Source organism: Eptesicus fuscus, chromosome 19 (assembly GCF_027574615.1).
Source record: "Eptesicus fuscus isolate TK198812 chromosome 19, DD_ASM_mEF_20220401, whole genome shotgun sequence".
NCBI lineage: Eukaryota > Metazoa > Chordata > Mammalia > Chiroptera > Vespertilionidae > Eptesicus > Eptesicus fuscus.
In genome coordinates this window covers 29,843,314-29,867,047 of record NC_072491.1, presented here as the reverse complement: position 1 = coordinate 29,867,047, position 23,734 = coordinate 29,843,314, and the positions used below count along the sequence as shown (strand labels likewise).

The following is a 23,734-nucleotide window of genomic DNA, read 5'->3' as shown; positions in this document are numbered from 1 at the left end:
TATGCGGCCGGTTCAATTCCGTTTAGTTCCAGGAAGGACAGGGGGAGAAGAATCCATACTCTGGGCAGCACTGAACTTACCCTCGCAGAACTCTTGTGAGCAGAACAGTGAGAACTAAGTTTTCTTCCTAAGATCTCTGCTTAAGTACATTACCATTCTACCCAAAATGTTCATTAAAAAGTTAACACAGATGCCTGAAAACACCAAAACCTGGACGCCTACATTTGATGGGAGGCAGTATATTAAAATAATGAGAAGAGATCTCTTTCTGTCATTAAAGAAAAGTTTTAAAATAATTTTTCTCTCCAAGGCCCTCCAGGTATCATATCTGCGGCTGCAGTGTCTCCCCACGAGGGCCCACGTGGGTCTGGGAGCCCCTCTTTGCTCCGCTGGGCCTGTGGCTGCTTCTCCTGCCCGCCCATCCCTCTGCTGCTTCTCCTCCACACCCATCCCTCTGCTGCTTCTCCTGCCCGCCCATCCCTCTGCTGCTTCTCCTTCACACCCATCCCTCTGCTGCTTCTCCACACCCATCCCTCTGCTGCCGCCCACTGGGCTTCCTAACGAGCTTCTCCGACGTCAAATTGCACTTAACAGCTTGATTAACAAACATCTTGATTTCATGTCTTTCACAAACACACTGACTCACTCAACTATGTGAGCGGCTTATACGGAAATATTTCTGCCTTTGTCCCTCAGAACAACCCTGTGAGGCAAGTGCTGTTCTCACCCTCACTTTGTAGGTGAGCGCAGTAAGCAGGGCCCGGCAGGAGGCCAGGCAATGTGGTCCACAGACCATGTGTGTGATGTGTGTGTGAGTGTGTGTGTGTGTGTGTGTGTGTGTGTGTGTGTGTGTGATGTGTGTGTGTGTGTGATGTGTGTGTGAGTGTGTGTGTGTGTGTGATGTGTGTGTGTGTGTGATGTGTGTGTGAGTGTGTGTGTGTGTGTGTGGGGGGGGGGGCTCTGTGCTGTGCTCCTCAGACGTGAGCTGCTGCCACCAGCGTGGCCTAGCCAAGTCCGCACTTCTCCCGGATTCACATTTTCTCCAGGAGGTGCCGCCTCCGGGGTCACTGGCTTCCCCTGCTGCTGAGCCCCTGGGTGTCCAGTGGGTCCCAAAGGATGGTCAGGGCCAGGAAGGCCAGCCCCCATGGCCTGGTCCCTCCCCGGACCTTCACCCCAGAACCAGACACTCTGGGGCGGGGAGCAGTGATCTGTTCCAAGAAGCCTCCCAGGCGATGCTGGTACATGCTCTTTGCGAAGCACAGCCGCATGCTAACAGCCTGGGGGCCCTGTCCTTCCATGCCTCCGCACTTCTCTGCCCCGACTCCTGCTGTGTGGTGTCCTTTCTCTGAGCCTTCTCCCTGCAGTCTCCTTTTACTTTAGTTTTTAAAATATACTTTCACTGATTTCAGAGAGAAAGGGAGAGGGAGAGAGAGACAGAAGCATCAATGATGAGAGAGAATCATTGATCCTGCAACCTGGGCATATGCCCTGCCCGGGAATCAAACCGTGACCTCCTGGTTCATAGGTCAACGCTCCACCACTGAGCCAGCCACTGGGCCCTGTCCCCTTCAAAGTTAATCCCTAATGTCACTTATGGATGAAGCCTGTTCTTGCCATCAGCTCTGTGATCTCTCAGAATGATCTTCGCATTCTGTACCCGCCGTTCCCTATGATACTTCCCTTGCTCTACCTGCATCGGCAGCGTACTTGTCCCCGGAAAGCGGGCAGCTTGAGACTGAACACCCATGTCCCTCGCACACCCACGGTTCCTGTGTTCGGGGAGCTGTTCAATGAAGCACTGTACCGAATGACTACCATTAGCCCACGGAACACCTTACTTAGGGTTAAGTACTTTAACAAAAAGGAGATGAGGCGTGATGACCTACTTTGAAAAAAATGTCGTACAAAGAACGACTTGCAATATAATCCTTTGACAGAGCAAATGTTTTTAAATGATTTCACTTATCTCTCTCATCAAAACATCCGTGCTGTGGCTCCCACCAACTGCCCAAAGACTTCCTCGTTTGACATGCTCCCCACTCTTCCACGCACACCCCATCGCCCACATCAAAGTGACCTTTCCAGGGGAGTTAAGATTTGAGGCTCTGCCATCAAGCATTCAGAATAGAATGTAATGCTCCACGTGGCCTGGCTTTCACGTGAAAGAGCATCTTTTTGTGTGTGTGGCCTTTTTTGAGCTCTGAATGTAGCCTACGTCCGCATCCCTTAACTATCCTAGCCACCACAGCACCCCGGCAGCTCTCGTGGACAACTGAAACCACCCGCTATGTTCCCCAACTTGAACGGCTAAGTCTCAGACTTCCCTGAGGTGCATGTGATCAGAGATTATATTAATGACTGCGTTGTTTTAAAGAGACACATAACTGTTTTGCATCTTAGAACAGGCCTGCATATAATGGGTGTTGGGTAGCCACACTCCCCATGTCCTCCATTTGAATCAGATACACCACTGATATTAAAAGGTCTCGCACATCCTTCCGGCTCCCTGGGTACAGGTCTGTCCCCTTATCCACAATTCCAAAGTCCAAAAATCTCTGAAACCCATCTTAGAGCTCATTTGAAGGCAAAAACTGACCTAAAGCAATGTATAGGCTATATTCATCCCACTTAGTATGAGTTCAGGCATGTTTCTGGCAGGAATATTTTATTTAAAGTTTTTTTTTTCCCCCTCCAGTGTTCACCACCAAATAGTCAGTTAATAATCCTTGTATTAACCTCTTAAGTTAAAAGAAAACAACACAACACAAAAAACAAACCTGAAATCAAAAACACATCTGACCTTAAGGGTAACAGATTATCGATTAAGGGGTCCAAGCCCAGCATCAGTGTAAAAATTTTTCAGATTGTTTTCTTGTTCTGAAATATGCATCTACATATTTGGTGTTGGGAATAAAGCCACCCTTGATTCCAGAAGTTCTGTGTTGATATTGCACATTGGCCAATTCAGATGATTTCTAATAGCTTTCCAAGGACCTAGAGATGAAGGCCACCAAGACTGCCCCAATACTTTCACATGTAAGGGATGTATCCAACATCACGTGGTGGCCGTCTTGAGAATCCTGTGACATTTTTGGCACTCGCTCCTTTCAGAAGCATTTAGACTCCTAAGAACACAAAAATTAAATTGGAAGGCTTTCTTCCTACACACCTATCAGATTAGAACTTTCTGGGATAAAATTTTATCAGTTTAATATATCTTCATGTTAGAAAATGGAGCATAAATGTTATCAAAGCATTTTATTCAACAGCATATTCTGTATAAATTGTTTTTTTAAAAACAATTTATGATGAATGCATGCATGACCTTTTTTTGTAAAAATGAAATTACTTACAAGAAATTTCCCCTCATATCTATGTGGACTCCAGTGGAGCATTTTATAAGGAATTCCTTTGCCCACCTAGAATACCCACCAAAGCCAGGGAAGATGCCACTAGAAAAGTATTTCATTTGCTTCATTTTGCAAGGAAATAATATGAAACAAATCTATTCCTTCTGTGGCCTTAAATGCACTGATTGTTCAGCTGTGGACTAGTGCTAGTACCTGCCAGACCTTCAGAGACTGTTATCTGAGTGAGAGGTAATTTTATAAAGTGCCCAAACACAGAAGGGAGCAAACACATCGGGAAGAAGGCAAGGCCCATCTCCACTTAATCTAAAAACTTCTTAGTCAAAATGTAGGGGACACAGACTGACGTCTCCATTCCACGAGGCAGAAGCAGAAGATGATGTTCCTGAGGGGAAGGCTGGCTGGTGGTGGGGTCTCATCTGAGAGGTGCTTGTGGCTGAGAACGCAAGCAATGGGTTGGTTGGGGAACGTGGCAGTCAAATCCCAAGGGCTAGATGAGCCACAGGGCGAGCATCTGTTTTAAGTCCATTGAACGTGTCAAGATGCTGGTGTTTCAGCACTGAGTACCTTTTGGAAGCTACTGCCCGGATGTAGTTGGTTTGAGCAAAGGGAGAGATCAAAAGAAAGCCATTACCACAGGCAAAATTGGAAATGAGTTGATACTTCTATCTCAGTGCCCTTGACCTATCCTCCTTCTATTGACCTCTTGTGCACTTTGGGACAGGGGTCAAGGCTCTCGAGGTGTAGAACCTCCCCTAAAAGAAGGCCTGGGCAGTGTGATTCTCTAGTAGATTCTGGCAGAATCCAGGGAGGCATGCTTGGAGGGCTGCGTTGGCACCTAGTCAGTGTCCCCTTCTTTCTTTCTAAAAAAATGTATTTTATTGGTTTTTTACAGAGATGAAGGGAGAGGGATAGACAGTTAGAAACATTGATCAGCTGCCTCCTGCACACCCCCTCCTGGGGATGTCCCTGCAACCAAGGTACATGCCCTGGACCGGAATCGAACCTGGGACCCTTCAGTCCACAGGTCCGCGCTCTATCCACTGAGCCAAACCGGATAGGGCTCCCTTTCTACTAAAGGCACCAGTGGGAAGCTTCTAAGTTTTATTTTAAGTTCAGTGAGCCTTGTGCTCATAAGAAAGGAAAAAGGCAAAACATTTTCTCCCTCTTCCTCCTCCATTCCTCCCTTGGGAAACCAAACCATCTGAGGAAAGAGAAGGCTGGTCTTCTTTTGAGATGATAGCTTTGCAAAAGGGGTCAAAGCTTAGAGGAGTGGCTCTCAAGCCTGAGAAAACATTATATTCCCTGGGGACACTTTTCTAGTGTCCTGCCAGGCAGCCCTCCGGTGCGAGCGGAGTCAGGATCTTGGGGAGCGGGCATTCTATCTTTCAGGTGCTTCGTGGCCTGAGGTGTGATGATGAAAACCATGCTGCACACCACTGGATACCCTAAGATTATACAAAAACCTACGCGGCCCCTTGTTTTGCCTGTCAGCCACGGGGAGGGTGGGATCCCACTGCCAAAGGAGGAGGCTGTGCGTGCTGGCCGCTGAGCACTATGTGGCTGGAGCACGTGCTGGAAGGGAGTGATGTGGCCCGAACTGCTGGAGACACGTGAGGAAGGGACCACACACTTGACTGAGAGGAAAAGCTGAATGTGAAAATGTCAAAAAGAAGCAGAATTGAGAGAAGGAAAACCAGGTGAAGATACATTTAGTCATTCTAGAGACTTCTTTTTGCTTTAGGAATTCTTTACACCTTCTCTCCACATTATATGTCGGGCCATACGTGTGACTGTGAAAGAAAATGGGAACAGATGGGTGCACCGCTGTCAATCAAGTGATTAGCTGTGCAGAGATTCCATGATGATAATCTATCTTTGAGAATATGGCACTTGCGAATCAAGACTTGAAGAATATTTTAGAAAGGACATTTTAAAAAAATCACACAGGAAAAGAAGATAAAAGTTAGGGAAAAGTAGAATATTTTATCCCTTCCCCTAGGTACCCAAGGTCTAGCCAACACATGCAAGGTGAGATTTTAATGGTGTCTGCTAAGCCTAATTGAAAACAAACCCTATTTGGCCCCATAAAGGGATGTTCAGACATCCATTTCAGTTCTCCATTCTGAAATTGCTCAAAGGATGGAGGCAGAACTTGTACAAGTCTTTTAAACCATGTAACCATATGGAATCACCTCTCATTCCCCCCTCCCCCCCAACTGGTACTCATTTTTACATGGACAATAGTTGAAAATCTTAGACACAAGTAAAAAGCTTGAGATGTTATTGGACCAGGTGTATTAAAATAAAATCAAAAATAGAAATATTAGATATATACAGGACAGCATAAGTGAAACATGTGACACAGCATTTTCCATTCAAAGCTGACAGTAGTAAGAAAAATTTAGTAAACAAAACCTCCTGCATCCCTTGCTACAGTGACTCATCAGCGCCTCCTCAGTCGTTCGTCTCCTTCATATTCTGTATAAATAGACTCACACACATCTCACACCATTTAGAAAATCGCTGAATTATAACATAATTATAACAAACATGGAGTTTTTACTTTGAGTACAACTAACATTAATATTTAATCATTAAAATAATGTTCAGATCATTTGAAGCGATAAAGGAAATTCCTACGTTTTATAAGGCCCTATACAGCTCTGCAGAGATTAGAATTGCATTGTTCTTCCAAACTACATTGTCAATGAAAGTCTGTATATAGGAAGTTGTGGAACTGAAAAGCTGGACCATTTAGGAATAGTCCCTGTTAAGGTAGTCCTGGTAGGTCTGGGCAAGGCCCAGCAGTCGGCGAGGCCCATGTCCCTTAACTCAGCAGCTTTGCGTGACTCACACATGACACTTCTACAGGAAAGAGACCAGAAAAGCGTGGCTGCTTCCTATCCGGGAATCTGGGCAGTCTCCCCGGACTGAAATGTCGAACAGTCTCAGATTTAGGGGGAGGGTCGATCACTGAAATCTGGGAAAGGCATTGAAGCTTCTGACGTCACGGGAAAATCTAACAGGTTGGATTAGTAATGTTTAAACAAAGAAGCTGCAGCATAGAGAACATACAGACACATGCCATGAGAGGCATCGGGTTATTTTACTTTTATAGGCGAGTTTAGTTCTGCTGCTGGGTGGGATTGATTGAAATGGCCTCTGAACCTTTGAGTCGCACATCCAATTGTAAACAGAGGCCAAAGTGGGCGCCCCTGGGGCAGAGCCAGTGTTTTCTTCTCAGAGGGCTGTATTCAGACGCTGGTCCAGCAAAGCAGGATGGCCATCTGGGAGCAGGCCCAGGGGCAGAGCCGTGGGCATCAGCCTGTGAGAAGAGGATACTTTCCCGTGTAGAGAGTGTGTCTTCCTGAGTAACGTAGCCTCACTCCAGGAAGCGGGGACGGCTGATGACCTCAGCACACGAAAACCAGCGCGCCAGGCAGCTGCCGGCCAGGGCCTCCAGGGCTCCCTGTGTTCTAAGGCTGCTGCTGATACTGGCCTTCCGTGGCAGTGTAGAAGTCATCCAGGACGCTCTGCAAGTAATCAAACGTGGGCCTCTCTTCTGCCTTCTCTTTCCAGCACATTTTCATGATCTCATAGAGCTCGTCTGGGCAGTTCTCCATGCGGGGCATCCTGTAGCCCTGTGACAGCGCGGTCATCACGTCTGCATTCGTTCTCCCTAAAACAGTGGTCGGCAAACTCATTAGTCGACAGAGCCAAATATCAACAGTACAACGATTGAAATTTCTTTTGAGAGCCAAATTTTTTAAACTTAAACTTCTTCTAACACCAATTCTTCAAAATAGACTCGCCCAGGCCGTGGTATTTTGTGGAAGAGCCACACTCAAGGGGCCAAAGAGCCGCATGTGGCTCGCGAGCCGCAGTTTGCCGACCACGGCCCTAAAACAAACAAACAGATGCCAGACGATTTAGAAACCTGACTGAGGAGTAAGCACTGCAGTGGTCTTGCTACCAACATCCCACATCCATTACCGAAGCCAGCTCCAGAGGCTGTTCGGTGACGAATCATGATCCCGCAAATGTGTATGTTGAGATCCTAGCCCATAATACTTCGGAATGTGACTGTATTTAGAAATAAGGCCTTTAAAGAGGTCACCAAATGCAAACGAGGCCTTTAGAGTGGGCCCAACCCAATGGTAACTGGTGTCCTTACAAGTAGAGAGCAGGGCACAGAGAGATGCTGGGAATGCGTGTGCACAGAGGAGAGGCCGTGCGAGGCCAGTGTGAAGGTGGCCATCTCTGACCGGGGAGAAGCCGCAGGAGGAACCAAACCGGCCCACACCTTGGTCTCAGACTGTGGCATTGGTATGGAGGCCCTAAGAAACTGATATGAAGGTTGAGAAAATTTCCGTCAGCAACTGAAGAATATCAATTTTAGTACAAAGACGATCAAGGCAGCTTTAATTTTGCCAAAGGGAAAACAGGCAAATGCGGTAAGTAGAAGACAAAGCAAGTTCTCTTTCACGACAAAAGGATATTGGATTTGCCTGACCTTTTGAAATGAACTACTCAAGCCCTATCCCTCAATCTTAATTTCTTTTTGTATTTTTTCAGCTTCTACCTGTAATACATCATAAAAATCATTTGCACATACATTTCCTCATACCAATATTTCTAAAAATCAGCTTTGCCTTGTAAGTATACTTAAAGAAGTCAGGATCCTTAAGTCAGCTAAGCCAACCGATTATGTCCAAATTATCTGGAATGTGTGTATTCTCACACCCCATGAGTAAACTAGGTGTTAATTTACTGAGCTTTGAGAGGATTGAGAATGGAGGATGGCTTTTTTTTTTTTTTTTTAAGAATCCTCATCTTTTTTAAAAAATATATTTTATTGATTTTTTTACAGAGAGTAAGGGAGAGGGACAGAGACTTAGAAACATCGATGAGAGAGAAACATCGATTCAGCTGCCTCCTGCACACCTCCTACTGGGGATGTGCCTGCAACCAAGGTACATGCCCTTGACCGGAATCGAACCTGGGACCTTTCAGTCTGCAGGCCAACGCTCTATCCACTGAGCCAAACCAGTTAGGGCTGGAGGATGGTTTTTAATATGGTCAAATGTCTCACAATAGTTCAGAAGCTGAACTTGTGATCTTTGTTACTGAAAATAGTTTTAAGAAAAAAAATCATTTTTATAACATTTTCTTCCATTATTAAAATTGGGACAGAGGACCGAGCTCATGGAGTGGTTTGGCTACATCATGTACCCACATCTGTATGTTTTGCCTACTTTGTATGTACCTTATTCTGCCGAGCTGTGAACTCCTCTAGAGAGGAGCCATATTCTATGCAGAATATTTTCATGTAGAATATGCACAGTGCCTGGCATATGCGGAACTCCATTCATCACAACCCATTTCCCTTCCACAGCTATCTCCTTCCCACAGCCATAGCTTTTACCACTAGTGGTCACTGGAAAGACTCTAAAAGACAGCTAGAAAATTAGGAGAAATGTCTTTTATTAGATCTGGAACACAACTTTCTTTTGAATTTAGTCTCTAAGCAGTGTTTTCCAAATTATGGGTCACCACCCATTTGGTTGTTTAGATGGTGAATTATTTTTTCTCATGTCAATTTCCGAAATGCCATCTTCAAATATTTGTGTAACTGGAATGTTCTAACTGGAACATTCTCATTGCTTGAAGCCAAGGGGCCAACTTGCATCACTTTCTTTATTTGGGGTTCTTCTTGTCTCCATAAACGTTGTGGCTTTGGCATTGCGTTGGCTCTTGAAACTAGCCAAGCTCACTTGAATAACTTTCAGGGGAAATCTCTGTGTTTACTTCTACGTGTTTGGGTGTCAGTCAGGGATCTTGGTGGGAGGACTAATACGCAGGATGATAGAAACAGCAGCTGGACCTGAAAACTTGGTTAGGAATATCTTTCACTTCCTTCCCGGAGAACCCCCAATGGCATAAAAGGTCAGACTGTGTCCACAGAAGTGGGGCCCCCTAACCCCAGGCAGACTGTTCTTCCTTGTTCTCATGTGTTCTCCTAATGCTGAAGAACTCTCTCAATGATGCAGAAAAAAGTCAGGCATGCTCCATCCTGCTTGGTGGTTTGACTTGATAAGAGGAATAGAAAGAAGGAAATCTGGAGTCTATCTTTTTATGTACAAGTAAACCAATAAACAAAATAAAGCAATTGAATGACGAGTCTTATGGAAGAAAGAAAGAGTGGGAAGGAGACCTCAACCAGACCCCAAGAGTCAAGCTGATACTTGGTAATTAGTCTGTTGTTAGGTCAGAGACAGCAAACACCCGTTGGCTGGTGATCTTAAAAGGCAAGCACTTTCATATTCCATCTTTCATTCTCTAAACAAGCATTTATTGAATACTTACTATGGGTCATGAGCCAGCACTAAGCTCTGAGACATAAAAAGAAGATGATGACAGAGACTTGTCCTCAAATGGCACACAGCCCAGTGGGGAAGATGCCCCCAAGATAGGGAAGTGGGTGGGAACAGGAAGGGACATCTGGAGTAGAAGGAGCACAGGAAGGAGAAAAATGCAGCAGAGCAGAGATTAGAAAGGAATAGGGGGTTAGCGACAGGAGATGGGAGCCCAGCAGCTCCAGCAACCCTGACATCTTTAAAGACTAAGGGGCCCTCTCCATGTTCGAGAGGGAAGAAGTACCAGCTACCACGGGACCACAGTCTCCCACCCAACAATGCTTCCAAAAGGGCGAATGAGTTTCCCTGAGCACGGCTGCGACCCGGGTGAGCGTTATTTGCACAGGATGTGTTTCCTGCTCTGACTCACATAGGGCACCGAGATGCTGCATATGTCTGGTAAGAAACGGCCAGAAAAGACAAGATGCTTTAGAAAACGGTGCCATTTTTTTGAACCTCCTTTCTCTTAATAAGAACAAAGCAAAACAAAACCCCAACCACAAAATCCCCTCTAGTTTCTTTATAAATTCATATAAAAATATTATTACAGTTTTGCTTTTAAGACAGTGAAGTGAGGACAACTGGCCTCATCTCCTTTTTTCCTCTTGAATTTATCCCCCCTCCAAAGAACAAGAAACAGAAACTTTAAGTCTATCTTTGATGGACCAGGAGACACCTGCCAGCCAGAGGCAGAAGTGGTCTGAGCCAAGAGGAGGAACGTGAAACTACAGTGCCTCCCAGAAAGGGACAGCAAGACGTGCCATCCCATCAATTGCACCTGGGAGGCTCCACACAGTTATCACACATGCAAGGGGAGGGGGGTGGCCGCAGACAGGGCTGTACCTAGGGACCGCCTGGCAGGGGCTCCGTGACCTCCTGGTTCAGAGGTTGACGTTCAACCGAGCCACACCGGCCAGGTCCGCCTTAGGCCTTTTTGTCATAGGCACCACTTGAATGGAAAAAGGTAAAGGAGGGATACCTGGATAAGGAATTTTCCCATAGGTGACGATTTCATACAGGAGAATTCCGAAGGACCACACATCAGACTTGATCGTGAAACATCCAAAGTTGATTGCTTCTGGGGCGGTCCACTTGATGGGGAATTTAGCACCTAAGAGAGAAGACACAGGCGTCTTACTTGGGCCTCTGAGCTGACACAAAAAGGCGACGGCCATGTGACCCTCATAATTTCCTACTTTTGAGAAAAATTACATATTTTTTTTTGAATAGGTAACACACACAGTACAAAATAGAGACGATACAAAATGTTCTACTTAAAATGTTGGCCTCCCTCCTCTGTTTCCCATTTGGGCATTTCCCTGTGAAGAAGGAGTTTCTTGTGTCTCCTCCCAGAGATATCCTAACCAGCCCACTGTAACTATACACGCACGCGACGCAGAAGGTAGCATTTGCCCCTCAACACCAGCCTCTAAAGTATATACAATGTGGGGCAAGAGTAGGTTTACAGTTGTGAGTATGTGAAACAGACTTTATTCTTGCACAATTATTTATTAGTTATTGTATTATTTTTCCACACGAACAACTGTAAACCTACTTTTGCCCCACCCTGAATATATCTTTAGTGTTTACATTTTCTCTAATAATTAACCCAAACTATGTTTATATGGAATGTAAATACATCTTGATGTACATATTCCTGTGGATAAAGCTCTTAAGCCTGTACCCAAAGAAACTTCAGATGCTACTCCAGTCTTTAATGTCTCATGTTTTCCTTTGATGGAACCAAACATTATTAGGCTTTTAGAAATCGGGCAGGATGATAATCTGCCCAGAATGAGACAGTGGTGATGCTAGGCTTCTCATCAGAAGCTGGTGAGGCTAAGGGACACCCAGCCACCAAGTCACCTGAGAGGCGAACCTGGCCCGAGGACCTCCAGGTCACCTTGAGGAAGGTAGGAGCTCAGGCTAGGGGTTTCCACCAACAACTTAACAATTTTAAAAACATGTTTGCCTTGTCATGTCTTTGCTTTATAATGTTTTTGTGGTGTCAGACCAAAATTGGGAATCAGAATCAGAATAAAAAGGACAGAAGAGAGCCTCACAGAGCAGCTCCTGTGGGTGGTGCACTCACTGTAGCACATTCCAGCCTTAAACCCTCCCCTCCCCGCCCCAGCCCTTGGGGCAGCAGTCCAGGTGTGGGGTGGGGAGGGGGGGAGAGGAAGGGGCGGGGTGGCCATGGCTGGGGTTTGAGTCAGATTCTGCTGATCCCAGTGTGCTGTGACCCCGCAAAGCACTACTGCCTTTGTGGCTTCCTGGCACCTCCATCTGTAAAATGAGGAAACAGCTGAACCCCCGCAGTTGATCTGTGTGCTTGGCTCAAGTGAATACCAATGGAAGGTAAACTGCGTTACTGTTTGATTCTAGAACCCGAGCTCTCCGAGCCGAGCCACCTGTCTCATTCATGAGAACAGTTATTTTTGTGAGACTCTAGGCCTGTGAAATTCAACAAAACCAGTAGAGTAAATTCCAGCTCATGTATTTTGAAGCTAGATCTCCTGGGTTTGAAACCTGGCTCTACCACTTACTGTGGGACCTCAGAAGCTGCTGGACCTCTCGGTTTCCTCATCTATAAGGCGAAATCGCCATCACCATGATATCATCATCATCATCATCACATAGGATTATTGTAAAGATCAATGAGATAATGTACGAAAAGTACTTAGAATAGTGCCTGCCACGCTGCAAATACTCACTACATTTTTGCTACTACTTTTTAACCTGCATTTCCTCAAACTGTTCTCCTTCACCTGCCTTTTTGTTGAGGATAATTAAGGTCAAGATGAGTAATAAACCACCTGAGAGAACAGAGGATTGAGGCAGGAGGAAAACCACCTTAAACATGACGGAGGCAAGAGATGCTACACAAATCAAAGTGATGTTTTCCATCTGTCTGTCACCTCTGTAAGTCCTGCGGACACTTTCCAGAAATAACACACATGTAGCTAAAAGGAAAATAATCCTTGTTTAATAACTCTTAGGAATGTCAAGAAAGTGCTTGGCTCTTTCAGAAGAGAGAAAGCACTGCAAAGATATTCACTCAATGTTTGTGAGGGAGACCTTCCGAATCCTCAGATCATCAGCGACATGGATGAGTCTTAAACAGGAAGAGCCAGTGAGACTCCAGACGTGGCCCTCCATAGAGTGATGTGCCAGGAAGTGGGAGATGTATGGCTCTCTGTGCATTTTTGAATCATGTTTACAGTATGAAATGTGGGAAAGTAAGGGAGTGTATTTTTGTAGCATTATATTTACTTCTATGTGTGTAATAATTTCCATGTTTTAATTTGCAATTAAAAGGCCAGAACATAGAATATAAAATTACTGTTGTAAACATTTTCTCTATTCAGTAAAGAACATGAACTTCATTATATGGGTGAAAAGCTTTAACCTTTTGCACTCGGATGTCGAGTGTGACTCAACACGGTTAGCATCGGTAGCAGCTCATATGTCAAATTGTATTGAATGTATCAATAATTTGAAATACAAAAAAATCCAAATAAATAAGTTTGTATGAAAAGAAACTCCAGTTTTTTATTCTACTGTTGCGCTTTGTAAAATCTGGGGTATTTAAAAAATTAAATCCTGAGTAGAATAAAGGAACCGAGAAAAAAGCAAGCGAGTGCAAAGGGTTAACATAGACCATAAACAAAGAATCTTGACCTGACCAAATCTCTTTTAGTTTTGCTTTCCTTACTTGAAATACAAAGGATAGATAGCATTTGTAAATGTTATAAAAGTATGGTGTGGAGTTAATCAAGAGAGTAATTTTTTAAAACAAGTATTAGAATCACAAACAGCAATTATGATACATTAGAAGCCCGGTGCACAAATTCGTGCACGGGTGGGTTCCAGCCAGCCTTCCCTGATTGGGGACAATTGGGGGTGGGGCTGGCCGGGGGGAGGTGCCAGGGGCGGCTGGCTGGCCGGCTCTGCCCCCATTGGGGTCAGGGGTGGGGGGCCGATTGGGGCTGCAGTGCACGTCAAAGCAACTGGTTGTTCTGGCATTCCGATCACTTGGCTTTTATATATATAAATTTAGAATATTCTATGAAATGAGTTCATTTTATTAGTGGTGACTATTGTAACTGCTTTGTTAAAAACAGAGAAAAATAAAACTAAATAATAGCAATACATCCAGAGATCATTAGCATACCTTCCCTTGCTGTGTACTCGTTATCTTCAATTATTCGAGCAAGGCCAAAGTCGGCAATTTTGCACATGAGTGACTCAGAGACCAGGACGTTAGCTGCTCGCAGGTCTCGGTGAATGTAGTTCTTCCTCTCAATGTACGCCATTCCCTCTGCGATCTGAACACAAGAAGACATTCATTTTCAATGTAGGGTAGACTATCGTAGAAGGCCATCAAGGAAAACCAAAAAATGGATGAGTTCCTGAAATCCTTTCATATACATTATTCTGATCATTGAAGTTTTTAAAACAGTGGATAAATTACAATCACCATTTTGAGTCCTTTCTAAAATAACTGGCCCCAAATCTCCAGAGACGGTAATCAGGTCTCAACATGATCCTTTAAATAATAGCTACGTGTCTCAATGTTTTCTCATGTGTGGAGAATCTTTTTAATACCCTACTAAATTCTTGCAGGTAGATAGATGTCATTATCTCCGTTTTTCAAATGAGAAAACAGAGCTGGAGAAAGTGACATGCTAATACAAATAAGTTATTGGGGTATCAAGAACAGGATGGCTCTGGCCGGTGTGGCTCAGTTGGTTGAGCACCATCCCATTCACCGAGAGGTCCTCTGTTGGCGCATTCCCACCTGCCCTTTCACCTGGCCAATTCACTCTGCAGGGCTCAGCTGAGAGGTCACTTCCTTTAAGAAGCCTGGCCCAACTCCTTCTCGTTCTATGTGTGTGGTCCCAGCGCTCCCTGATCCTCACCTGATCATGGCAGCAATGTAAACCCCTTAGCACAGGTGTAGGGCACCCACATTCCTGTCCTTGGACACTTATGTAACATTCCAATATTGTATACAAGCCGGGCCAGGAACCCGAACGAGCCAAAGTTGGCTACAATCCCAATTTGGGCCTGAAACTGCAGTTGACGGTAGCAATCAGGAACCTGTGCTGGACACTCCTCTAAGGATGCTGACTGACGCACACAGAAATGTGCTAGTGGCCCCGAAAGAGCCTCTAAGACATGGTACCAAGGACCCACATCTCGCTCGTTCTTGGTGATGGATTTGAACCATCAGCTTATTAAGAAAAGTGTTCTGGCCCTGGCTGGGTGGCTCAGTTGGCTGGAACATCCTCCTGTCAGGACGCATATGGGAGGCAAGCGATCAATGTTCCTCTCTCCCTCTCTCTAAAATCAGTAAAAATATATCCTCGAGTGAAGATGAAAAAAGAAAACTGTTTTGGGAACTTGTGAGTAAGGTTTTAATTATACCTACCCCAGTTCTGCATTTACACAAACCTGAATGTGTTTTTAAAAATGATTCTCTGAAACAACAGCAGACTTGCAACAGGCTCAGTTTATTCTGGCTTTCTTTTCCACATCAGAGTCCTTTAAGGAGCTCATATTCCAAATAATAACAGCAATATTCACCAAGACCAGGATTCAAAACACTAACATCACCAATTGAATAAATAATAGACATGGGAACAAAATTACAGCTTTCAGATGACTTACTTTTAAAGTGAGGCCATAAAAGATTATAGCTCTCTTCTTATATAAAAACTAGAGGCCTGGTGCACGAATTTGTGCACCAGTGGGGGTCCTCAACCTGGCCTGCAGGATCAGGCTGAAACCGGCTCTCTGACATCCCCTGAGGTGTCCCGGATTGCGAGAGGGCACAGGCCAGGCTGAGGGACCCCACCGATGCACGATCAGGGCCAGGGAGGGACACGGGAGGTTGGCCAGCCGGGGAGGGACTGTATGAGGGCTCCAGGGTGTGTCCAGCCTGTCTTGCTCAGTCCTGATCAGCCGGACCCCAGCAGCAAGCTAACCTACCAGTCGGAGTGTCTGCCCCCTGGTGGTCAGTGCATATCATAGCAAGTGGTTGAGCAGCCTTAGCATATCATTAGCATATTATGCTTTGATTGGTTGAATGGACGACCAGACACTTAACATATTAGGCTTTTATTATATAAGATTATTCTTTCTGTGATATGTAGGTATTGTTCTTTCTTGGTTTATTTATTTTTTTAACCTTAATCTTTTTCTTTCTTTCTTTTTTCTTTTTTTTTTTTTTTTGGTTGTCTTTACTTTGGCTAAAGTATATCCAGTTCTACATCGTAAGAGCAGGAAGAAATCAGAGACCACTCTGGCTAATGAAATCCAAGACCAACTTTTCTTTCATGGAATACCTTCTTCCTCCCCCAAGCCACTTCATCTAATAATTGTCAGCACTGCAGACAGAGCTGTCCCAGAAAGGCATCTCACCAAGACTCAGCTGTCTCTAAGGCTTGCTTCCCACTTCCTATTGTTCCATATCTCAGAAAGGCTGAGTCATGAAGTAGTTATATGGAGTCCCTCGGGTCTGGTGAGGAAAGGATCTGAGATTCGGGATATTGTTTTGTGCCCACAGATATTTTACATGATGATGATGATGATGATGATGATGATGATGATGATGACAGATAGGCAGATGATTAGAGGTAGGGAGACAGACAGGCATTAATAACCACTATGTCTCCCACTACTAACTGAGCACTTATTATGCACCAGCCACTGTATTAAATCCTTTACACCCCATTCATGTTTTATCTGAATAACAAATTCACTAGGTTAAGTTTTATTTCCATTGTATAGATGCAAACGAGGCTAAGATACAAGAACCTGCTGAAAGCCACAGAGTGAGGGAGAGAGCCAGAGTAATAGCAGGTGTGTCTGACCTCAATATCCACACTCTCAGCACCACGTTCCAGAATGTCACATCAGCAAGGAGCTCATTATTGGCTAGATAACTAGATGCTCCAGGAACTCTCTCTCTCTTTCTCTTTTTAAATTTTTATTGATTTCAGAGAGGAAGGGAGAGGGAGAGAGATAGAAACATCAATAACGAAAGAGAAACATCGATCGGCTGCCTCCTACATGCCCCACACTGGGGATCGAGCCCGCAATCCTGGCATGTGCCCTGACCAGGAATTGAACCATGACCTCCTATTCATAGGTCGATGCTCAACCACTGAGCCATGCTCACTGGGCAGGAACTCTAATTTTTTAATCAAGAGAATACCCTTTTACTGAGAAGAGAGCAAAATCCTTTTGAAATTTTCTCCCAGAATTCATTGTTGTTAAGCCCAAAATTTCACCCCTCAGAAAAGGTATCACAAACTTTCCCCAGGTAGAGGCCAGGATATCCATCTCAGGAAGTACATGCAAGTGTAGTTTAGGTTGTTTCTCTAGAACAGTGTTTTTCAACCTTTTTAAAAAATCAATCCCTAAGGAGAAAAGTTTAAATTTTAATTAAATTTAATTTATTCTTAATAGGAGGAATTAAATACCAAGAAATAAGATTTTATCAGGTAGGTTTGAGCTTTGGAGAGCCACAAACTGTTGTACTATCTAAGATTTCCTCATCCCCCAGGAACCAATTTTCATTCTCTTGGGGACAATCTTGCCCCATTTTGAATGCTTGGTCTATAAGATGCTAAATCAAATGAAGAAGATTTAAAGCCAGTTTTACCTCAAAAAGAGGAAAATAAGATGGATGATGATATATGCTTGGCTTGGATAAGGTTAACACTGTCAGAATGAGAATAAACAAGCTAAAATTAAGCAGGATGATATTCTTTCACCCAAGTAGCCATATAAGTTGTTAAAAGAGCAATAACTGTCATTCCCTTTGAAACTTGGATGGGGCTAAAAGGAAATTCCTTTCCCAGAATCACACAATAGGTTAGTTCAATGGTTTGAAAGTGATTTTGATTTCCCTTTTGTGCATTTAGTGGTAAAAATTAGTTTTAATCCTTATGCCAGTATTTCTTTTTCTTAAAACATATTTTATTGACTTTTTACAGAGAGGAAGAGAGAGGGATAGAGAGCTAGAACATTGATGAGAGAGAAACATAGGTCAGTTGCCTCCTGCACACCCCCTACTGGGGATGTGCCCACAACCAAGGTACATGCCTCCTGCACACCCCCTACTGGGGATGTGCCCACAACCAAGGTACATGCCCTTGACCGGAATCGAACCTCGGACCCTTCAGTCCATAGGCTGGTGCTCTATTCACTGAGCCAAACCGGTTAGGGCATGCCAGTATTTCTTAACTCTGGCTGTATACTTGGGGAGCTTTCATTTTTTTTTAAATGGAATGTATTGGTGACATTGGTAAATAAAATTATATAGGTTTTATAGGTAATGCATCATCTGTATATTGTATTGTGTGTTCACCACCCCAAGTCAAGTTTCCTCCCATCGCCATTTATCCTCCCTTTACCTTCTTCTACCTCCTCCCACCCCCCTTCCCTCTGGTGATCACCGTACTGTTGTCTGTGTACCAGGGGAGCTTTTAAACAATCCCTTTACCCGGGTCTCACTCCAGGGGTGGGGAACCTTTATCCTGCCAAGGACCTTTTGGATATTTATAACATCATTCGCAGGCCGTACAAACTGATCAACTTAAACATTAGCCTGCTGCCCTAGCTGGTTTGGCTCAGTAGATAGAGCACTGGCCTGGGGACTGAAGGGTCCCAGGTTCAATTCCAGCCAAGGGCATATGCCTGGGTTGCCGGCTCTATCTCCAGTAGGGGGCGTGCAGGAGGCAGCCAATCAATGATTCTCTCTCATCATTGATGTTTCTATCTCTCTCTTCCTCTCCCTTCCTCTCTGAAATCAAATAAAAATACATTTAAAAAAATTAGCCTGCTATATTTGGTCAAACATTTAATTAACTCACCCCTAATGCCTTGGCATGGCCAGACCAAATGATTGCTTGGGCTTTATACAGCCCGAGGGCCAGACGTTCCTCACCCCTGCTAAAGCAATTAAACATCAATCTACAGGAGAGGGGCCTCCCCGGATGATTCTCACAGGCAGCCCCAGTGGAGACCCGCTCTAGGCTCTGGCAACACTCAGTGTGGCCCCCAGACCAGGAGCGGCCTTGACATCATCGAGGAGCTTGTTAGAAGGGCGGCATTTTGGATTCTGACCCTGATTTATTCTGTCAGAATCTGACTTTTAACAAGGTCTCCCGGTGCTTTGCACTTTAGAGTTTGAGAAGCACTACAGTAGATCACTTAAAAACTACACTTAAAAACTAGGATTTAAAGTTTTAGAGAGGTTGAAACAAAATCTCGATCTCAACACGTTGCCCATAGACCACCTCCCAGGGGCTGTTGTCCGCAGAAAGCTTGGGATGAGAAGTCCCAGTGCAACTCAGCTTCAGAGAAGGAGCAAGACACGCGCAGCCAGGAGACGGAGGGACATGTGGGCACTGGACAAGGTACAGGGCCAGGTGACAGAGGGGCTAGGAACACCGTGGCCGAAGTCCAAGTTCATCAATGGCTCAGGACATGGGTCCCTTGATTCTCTGTCTTGCCTATAACTTAGTGAGAGCGGCTCCTTTGGCCTCACAGCTCGGAGTCAGGGAACCCTGGCGTCTCTCCTTCTATATCATGGCCCTGGGGCTGGGCCAATGGTTTGGGAAACTGATGTAAACTTTAGGTGTTAAATCATCTGAGGGGGTTTCTTCATCTGGGGCCATGCCAGCATCAGGATGCCATTACCTGGGCCTCACTCCAGGGGTGGGGAACCTGGTGATGTCCAGACACGTGAAAACCTTGGCTCTCTTTCTAAACCACTTGCCGACGCTAAGGAAGTAACTGAAAATGTCTCATCTTCATGTGCTAATGCCTAACTCTGGGTTCCAGAGTCTGTGTGTGAAGCTACTGGGCATTTGAAGTCAAAGGCACACACATTACCTAAAATGAGAATAATCCTGTAAGGAGATGATGTGAGCCAGTTTTGCACTCCTGGTGTAAAGTGAGCCGATTTAGGTTTAGATGTGCTTTGCAGTTCTCGTGTTCTTCAGCTCAAATAGCACGGCGAACATACATTTCTTAGTCCCCCTTTTTGTACCTTCAGTGGAAATATATGATGACGACATTTTCTCCCTTTGATGGTGTGTGTGTGTGTGTGTGTGTGTGTGTGTGTGTGTGTGTACAGAGAGGAACCGCTAGGTAAGAGACTGAGCCGCTTGGATCCCAGCCTGAGCCAGTAACCCACAAAGGTTCTGGTGAAATTCAAGGTATGTAGTACCAAGCGAAAGTTCCAGGCACAGAGAAGATATTAAAAACGATGTTTCCTGCCCCCACCGGTGTGGCTCAGTGGTTGAGCTTCGACCCAGGAACCAAGAGGTTGCTGGTTTGATTCCCAATCAGGGCACATGCCTGGGTCGTGGGCTGGATCCCCAGTAGGGGGCGTGCAGGAAGCAGCCAATCCTCTCTCATCTATGTTTTTTCCTCTTTAACCCTCTCCCTTCCTCTCTCTCTAAAAATAAATAAAAACATATATTTTTTTTAAAAAAATGATGTTTCCTGAGTTAAAGGGCAACCTGATCTTATCAGAGCTAAATAAGCAGACTCCCAGTCTCCCCGAGAGGCCTTTCAAAGGCGCTATGTGAAGAGAAGGAGCCGACCACCAGGTGTCTGCCATCAGCCTCTGCAAGTCCGAGAAGGGTCGGGGCTAAAAACACACGTGCGACCAAAGAGAGAAGTGAGGTATTACCGAACGTCTGACCCCAACGAGCAGGCCTGCCTCTCCCACTGCTGCTGTGAAATAGGAAGTGTCAACCCTCCCAACAGATGCACCCTCCAGGGCTCACAGCCAATTAGGAGAAGGCACCACTTCCTCCAGGTGGAGGTGACCCAGCTGTCGTGGCTGGTGGGCAAGCTGATCGGGGATGGATTTCAGTCCCTCATCAGAACTGCAGACACACTCTACATGGCAGTGTCACCAGTGTGTATCTATTTTTCAGTATATGCATGAATTTACACACACACACACACACACACACACACACACACACACACACACAAATACATATAAGCCGATGGAAAGTTTTCAGAATCCCAACATTTTGTAAAGCATTACTGCATCTGCTCCCCCTGCTCATCCTTTTCACACACACACACACACACACACACACACACACACACACACACACACCATGCTTATTATGGGGACAGGGTGTGGACGGAAGACAAAGTACAGAGTCCCATTTACTTTGCAAATAAGTATTTTTCCAGGGCACAAGGTCAAAAACGTTAAGTCAGACCAAAGTTTTCAGAAGCATTTAAGTTGAACTGAAGTCATTTAAGTTTAAATGGAAAGTCTGTGTTCCTATCCCCAAAATTAGTAAATGGCATGAGCAGTCTCAGCCCTGCCTGCGCTGCTGGGAGGAAGGCAAGAGAGGTCCCTCCCTCCCAAGGAACACAGCTTCGCTCACATATGTTTATTGAGAAGTGAGTTGCCAGTGACCAACTGGGGGTTCGCAGTACGGTTATGCGTGGAGCAGGAAATACCTAACAACGACAGCCTTTGGAGATATATATATACACACACACACACACACACACATATATATATATATATAGACTTATATATATGCAATACAACGATATAGACTTATTTTATATGCAATACAACTCTGGAGAAAAAAGTCTTCATCATGTTTTCCATACCAAGACAGAGCTCATAAATAACACCTCTTGTAAGTGACTTTTGTTGCTAGTGATGACAGAGGTCACTCATCCTTTCCCGTTCTTCTCGGAAGCTCAACCAGAAGCCCTGAGCTACCTGTAGCCTCCCTTCCTAGGCACACGCACTTGGAGAGGTTCGCTCAGCACCCAGAGGGCTGGTTCCACCGGAGACCTGGAGGGATGCTTTGGACAAAGAACAGAATGTCTGCGGGTGGCCTTGCCCTGCAAGTCTTGCTTTAGTGTTCTTGTGCTCATCCCAATGAGGACCACTCTTCTGAGAAACTGGCAAGTAACACGCTACCTTGCCTAGTGAGTTACTTCTTATTTTAATGAGAAGAAAGCCACACTTGAGTCAGATGGCGGAGGGACTGAAGGAATGAAAGGAACCTAACTGAGGGGACTCGGTGGGAGCCCTCAAGCAAAGCTAACATCGACCCCAGGAAACTCCAGCCTAAATGAGAAACTGGAACTGAAAACTCAACCTGCCTTAGAACTGGCTGGTTGGAAAAGATTTGTCATCTAGACAAGCCACGAGTGAAATTAAACAAGAAACCCGCCAACAGGCAGGAAAGAATAAAAATCTGTTTTTCTTGTTGCTTTACCTGTCCTATTAGGCAATGTTTATTTCGTTTTCTAGATATGTATTTCCTTCCTAAACTTGGGAAATGTAGAATTCAAATAATTAATTACTTTTAAAAGCCCTAGGAAGGCTATGATATAATGATAGTGATATTAATAAATGGGAATGAAATGAATAGTGATTGGGTGAAACCTAGAGTCTCTCTAAAGACTTCTTAATAACAGGGAGCCCCTGAGCCCAATCGCAAACTGACTTGGGCCATTTAATGACAACAGAAAAATAGGATATAAAGAAAGTTTGTACTCCAAATACAACAGCATTTGTTCTATAGCACTTGACAGTTTTTATAGAAGCACTATCCTATCTATTAATATTCATTGATATTCATACTTCGTCCTTACACTCTTAAAATTTTTTTCTTATTGATTTTTAGAGAGAGAAGAAGGGAGAGGAAGAGAGAGAAACATTGGTACGAGAGTATCACATCTATCAGCTGCCTCCTGCACGCCCCCTCCTGGGGATCGGCCTGCAACCCAGGCATATGCCTTCACCCGGAATGGAACCTGAAACCTTTTGGTGCATGGACGGGCTCAACCGAGTCACACTGGCTAGGGCATCCCTACACTCTTTCATCCATAATTTGGATGGAGGAAGGGATGGAAGAGAGAACTCATTCCTTGTGGTGTTTGGGGGTCCAAATCTCTAAGAAATTTTGTCTTAGCTTTCTTGGGTTATTATGCCATTTATTCCTCTTTCCTAAACAAAACAATAAAGTCTATTACTTTGATGATGATGATGGTGATGATGATGATAGTTACCATGCACTGGCTGATTACTTTGCCCAGGCACCTTGCTGGGCATTTATAATCCTTAAAGCAAGCCTATGAGGTAGCCAATATTAATAGTAAAGGTGAGGAAATTGAGTTTTGGAGAAGTTAAAATTTTCCCTACCATTTATGCTTTTAACCATTCATCCATACTGGCTTTTTCTTTTATAAAGAGGAACCAACAGTAGAGTGCTCACAAGTTGATGGCAGGAAAAAGGAAGGGAAAGAGAAATGAGAAAAGTAGATAATTTAAAATGTGGCCAAGTTAAAGTCTGCAGTCTGTCATTACTTCATAGCTCAAAGTTGAGGGCAGAGTTTGGCACATACGAACTTAGGACTGGTGAGGTTTCTGTGTCTGGTCAAAACTTAATCAAGCCAACAGCATGTAAGGACCCCACAGTGCCTCAGGGGGACGCGACTTCCATAGAGACAGCTTCACTGAATAATCATATTTCAATCAGTAAGTTTCATGAAATAGATTCACCTTCCTTAGCAGAAAAGGAAGAAAAATTTGTCAACTAATTTCTACAGACTTTCTCTTGCAAAAACTTACTGGACCACCACACACCCATTATAATGGCTATTATAAAAACAAACAAAAAACAAACAAAAAAAAAAACAAAACAGAAAATAACAAGTGTTGGTGAGAATGTGGAGAAATAGAAAACCCTTGTGCACTGTTGGTGGGAATGTAAAATGGTGCAACCACTATGGAAAACAAAGTGGGTGTTCTTAAAAAAATTAAGCATAGGATTATCATATGGCCCATCAATTTCCACTTCTCGGTATAGACCCAAAAGAATCGAAAGCAGATACTTATATGATATCGAACAGATTTTTGTACACACCTGT

At 44.5% G+C, this 23,734-nt stretch overlaps 1 protein-coding gene across 2 annotated transcripts in view; it reads right to left on the bottom strand.

Annotated features, from left to right (window-relative positions):
* Window positions 1-5,649: 5,649 nt before the first annotated feature.
* Window positions 5,650-23,734, bottom strand: part of LYN (LYN proto-oncogene, Src family tyrosine kinase) — a 103,409-nt gene continuing 85,324 nt past the window's right edge. For both annotated transcript variants that reach the window (XM_008143330.3, XM_008143332.3), the window contains exons 11-13: window positions 13,962-14,115; window positions 10,767-10,898; window positions 5,650-7,050 (exon numbers count right to left, since the gene is read on the bottom strand). In XM_008143330.3, the coding sequence (XP_008141552.1) occupies window positions 6,848-7,050; window positions 10,767-10,898; window positions 13,962-14,115 (489 nt within the window). In that variant the 3' untranslated portion in view covers window positions 5,650-6,847. The remainder of the gene's footprint in view (window positions 7,051-10,766; window positions 10,899-13,961; window positions 14,116-23,734) is intronic.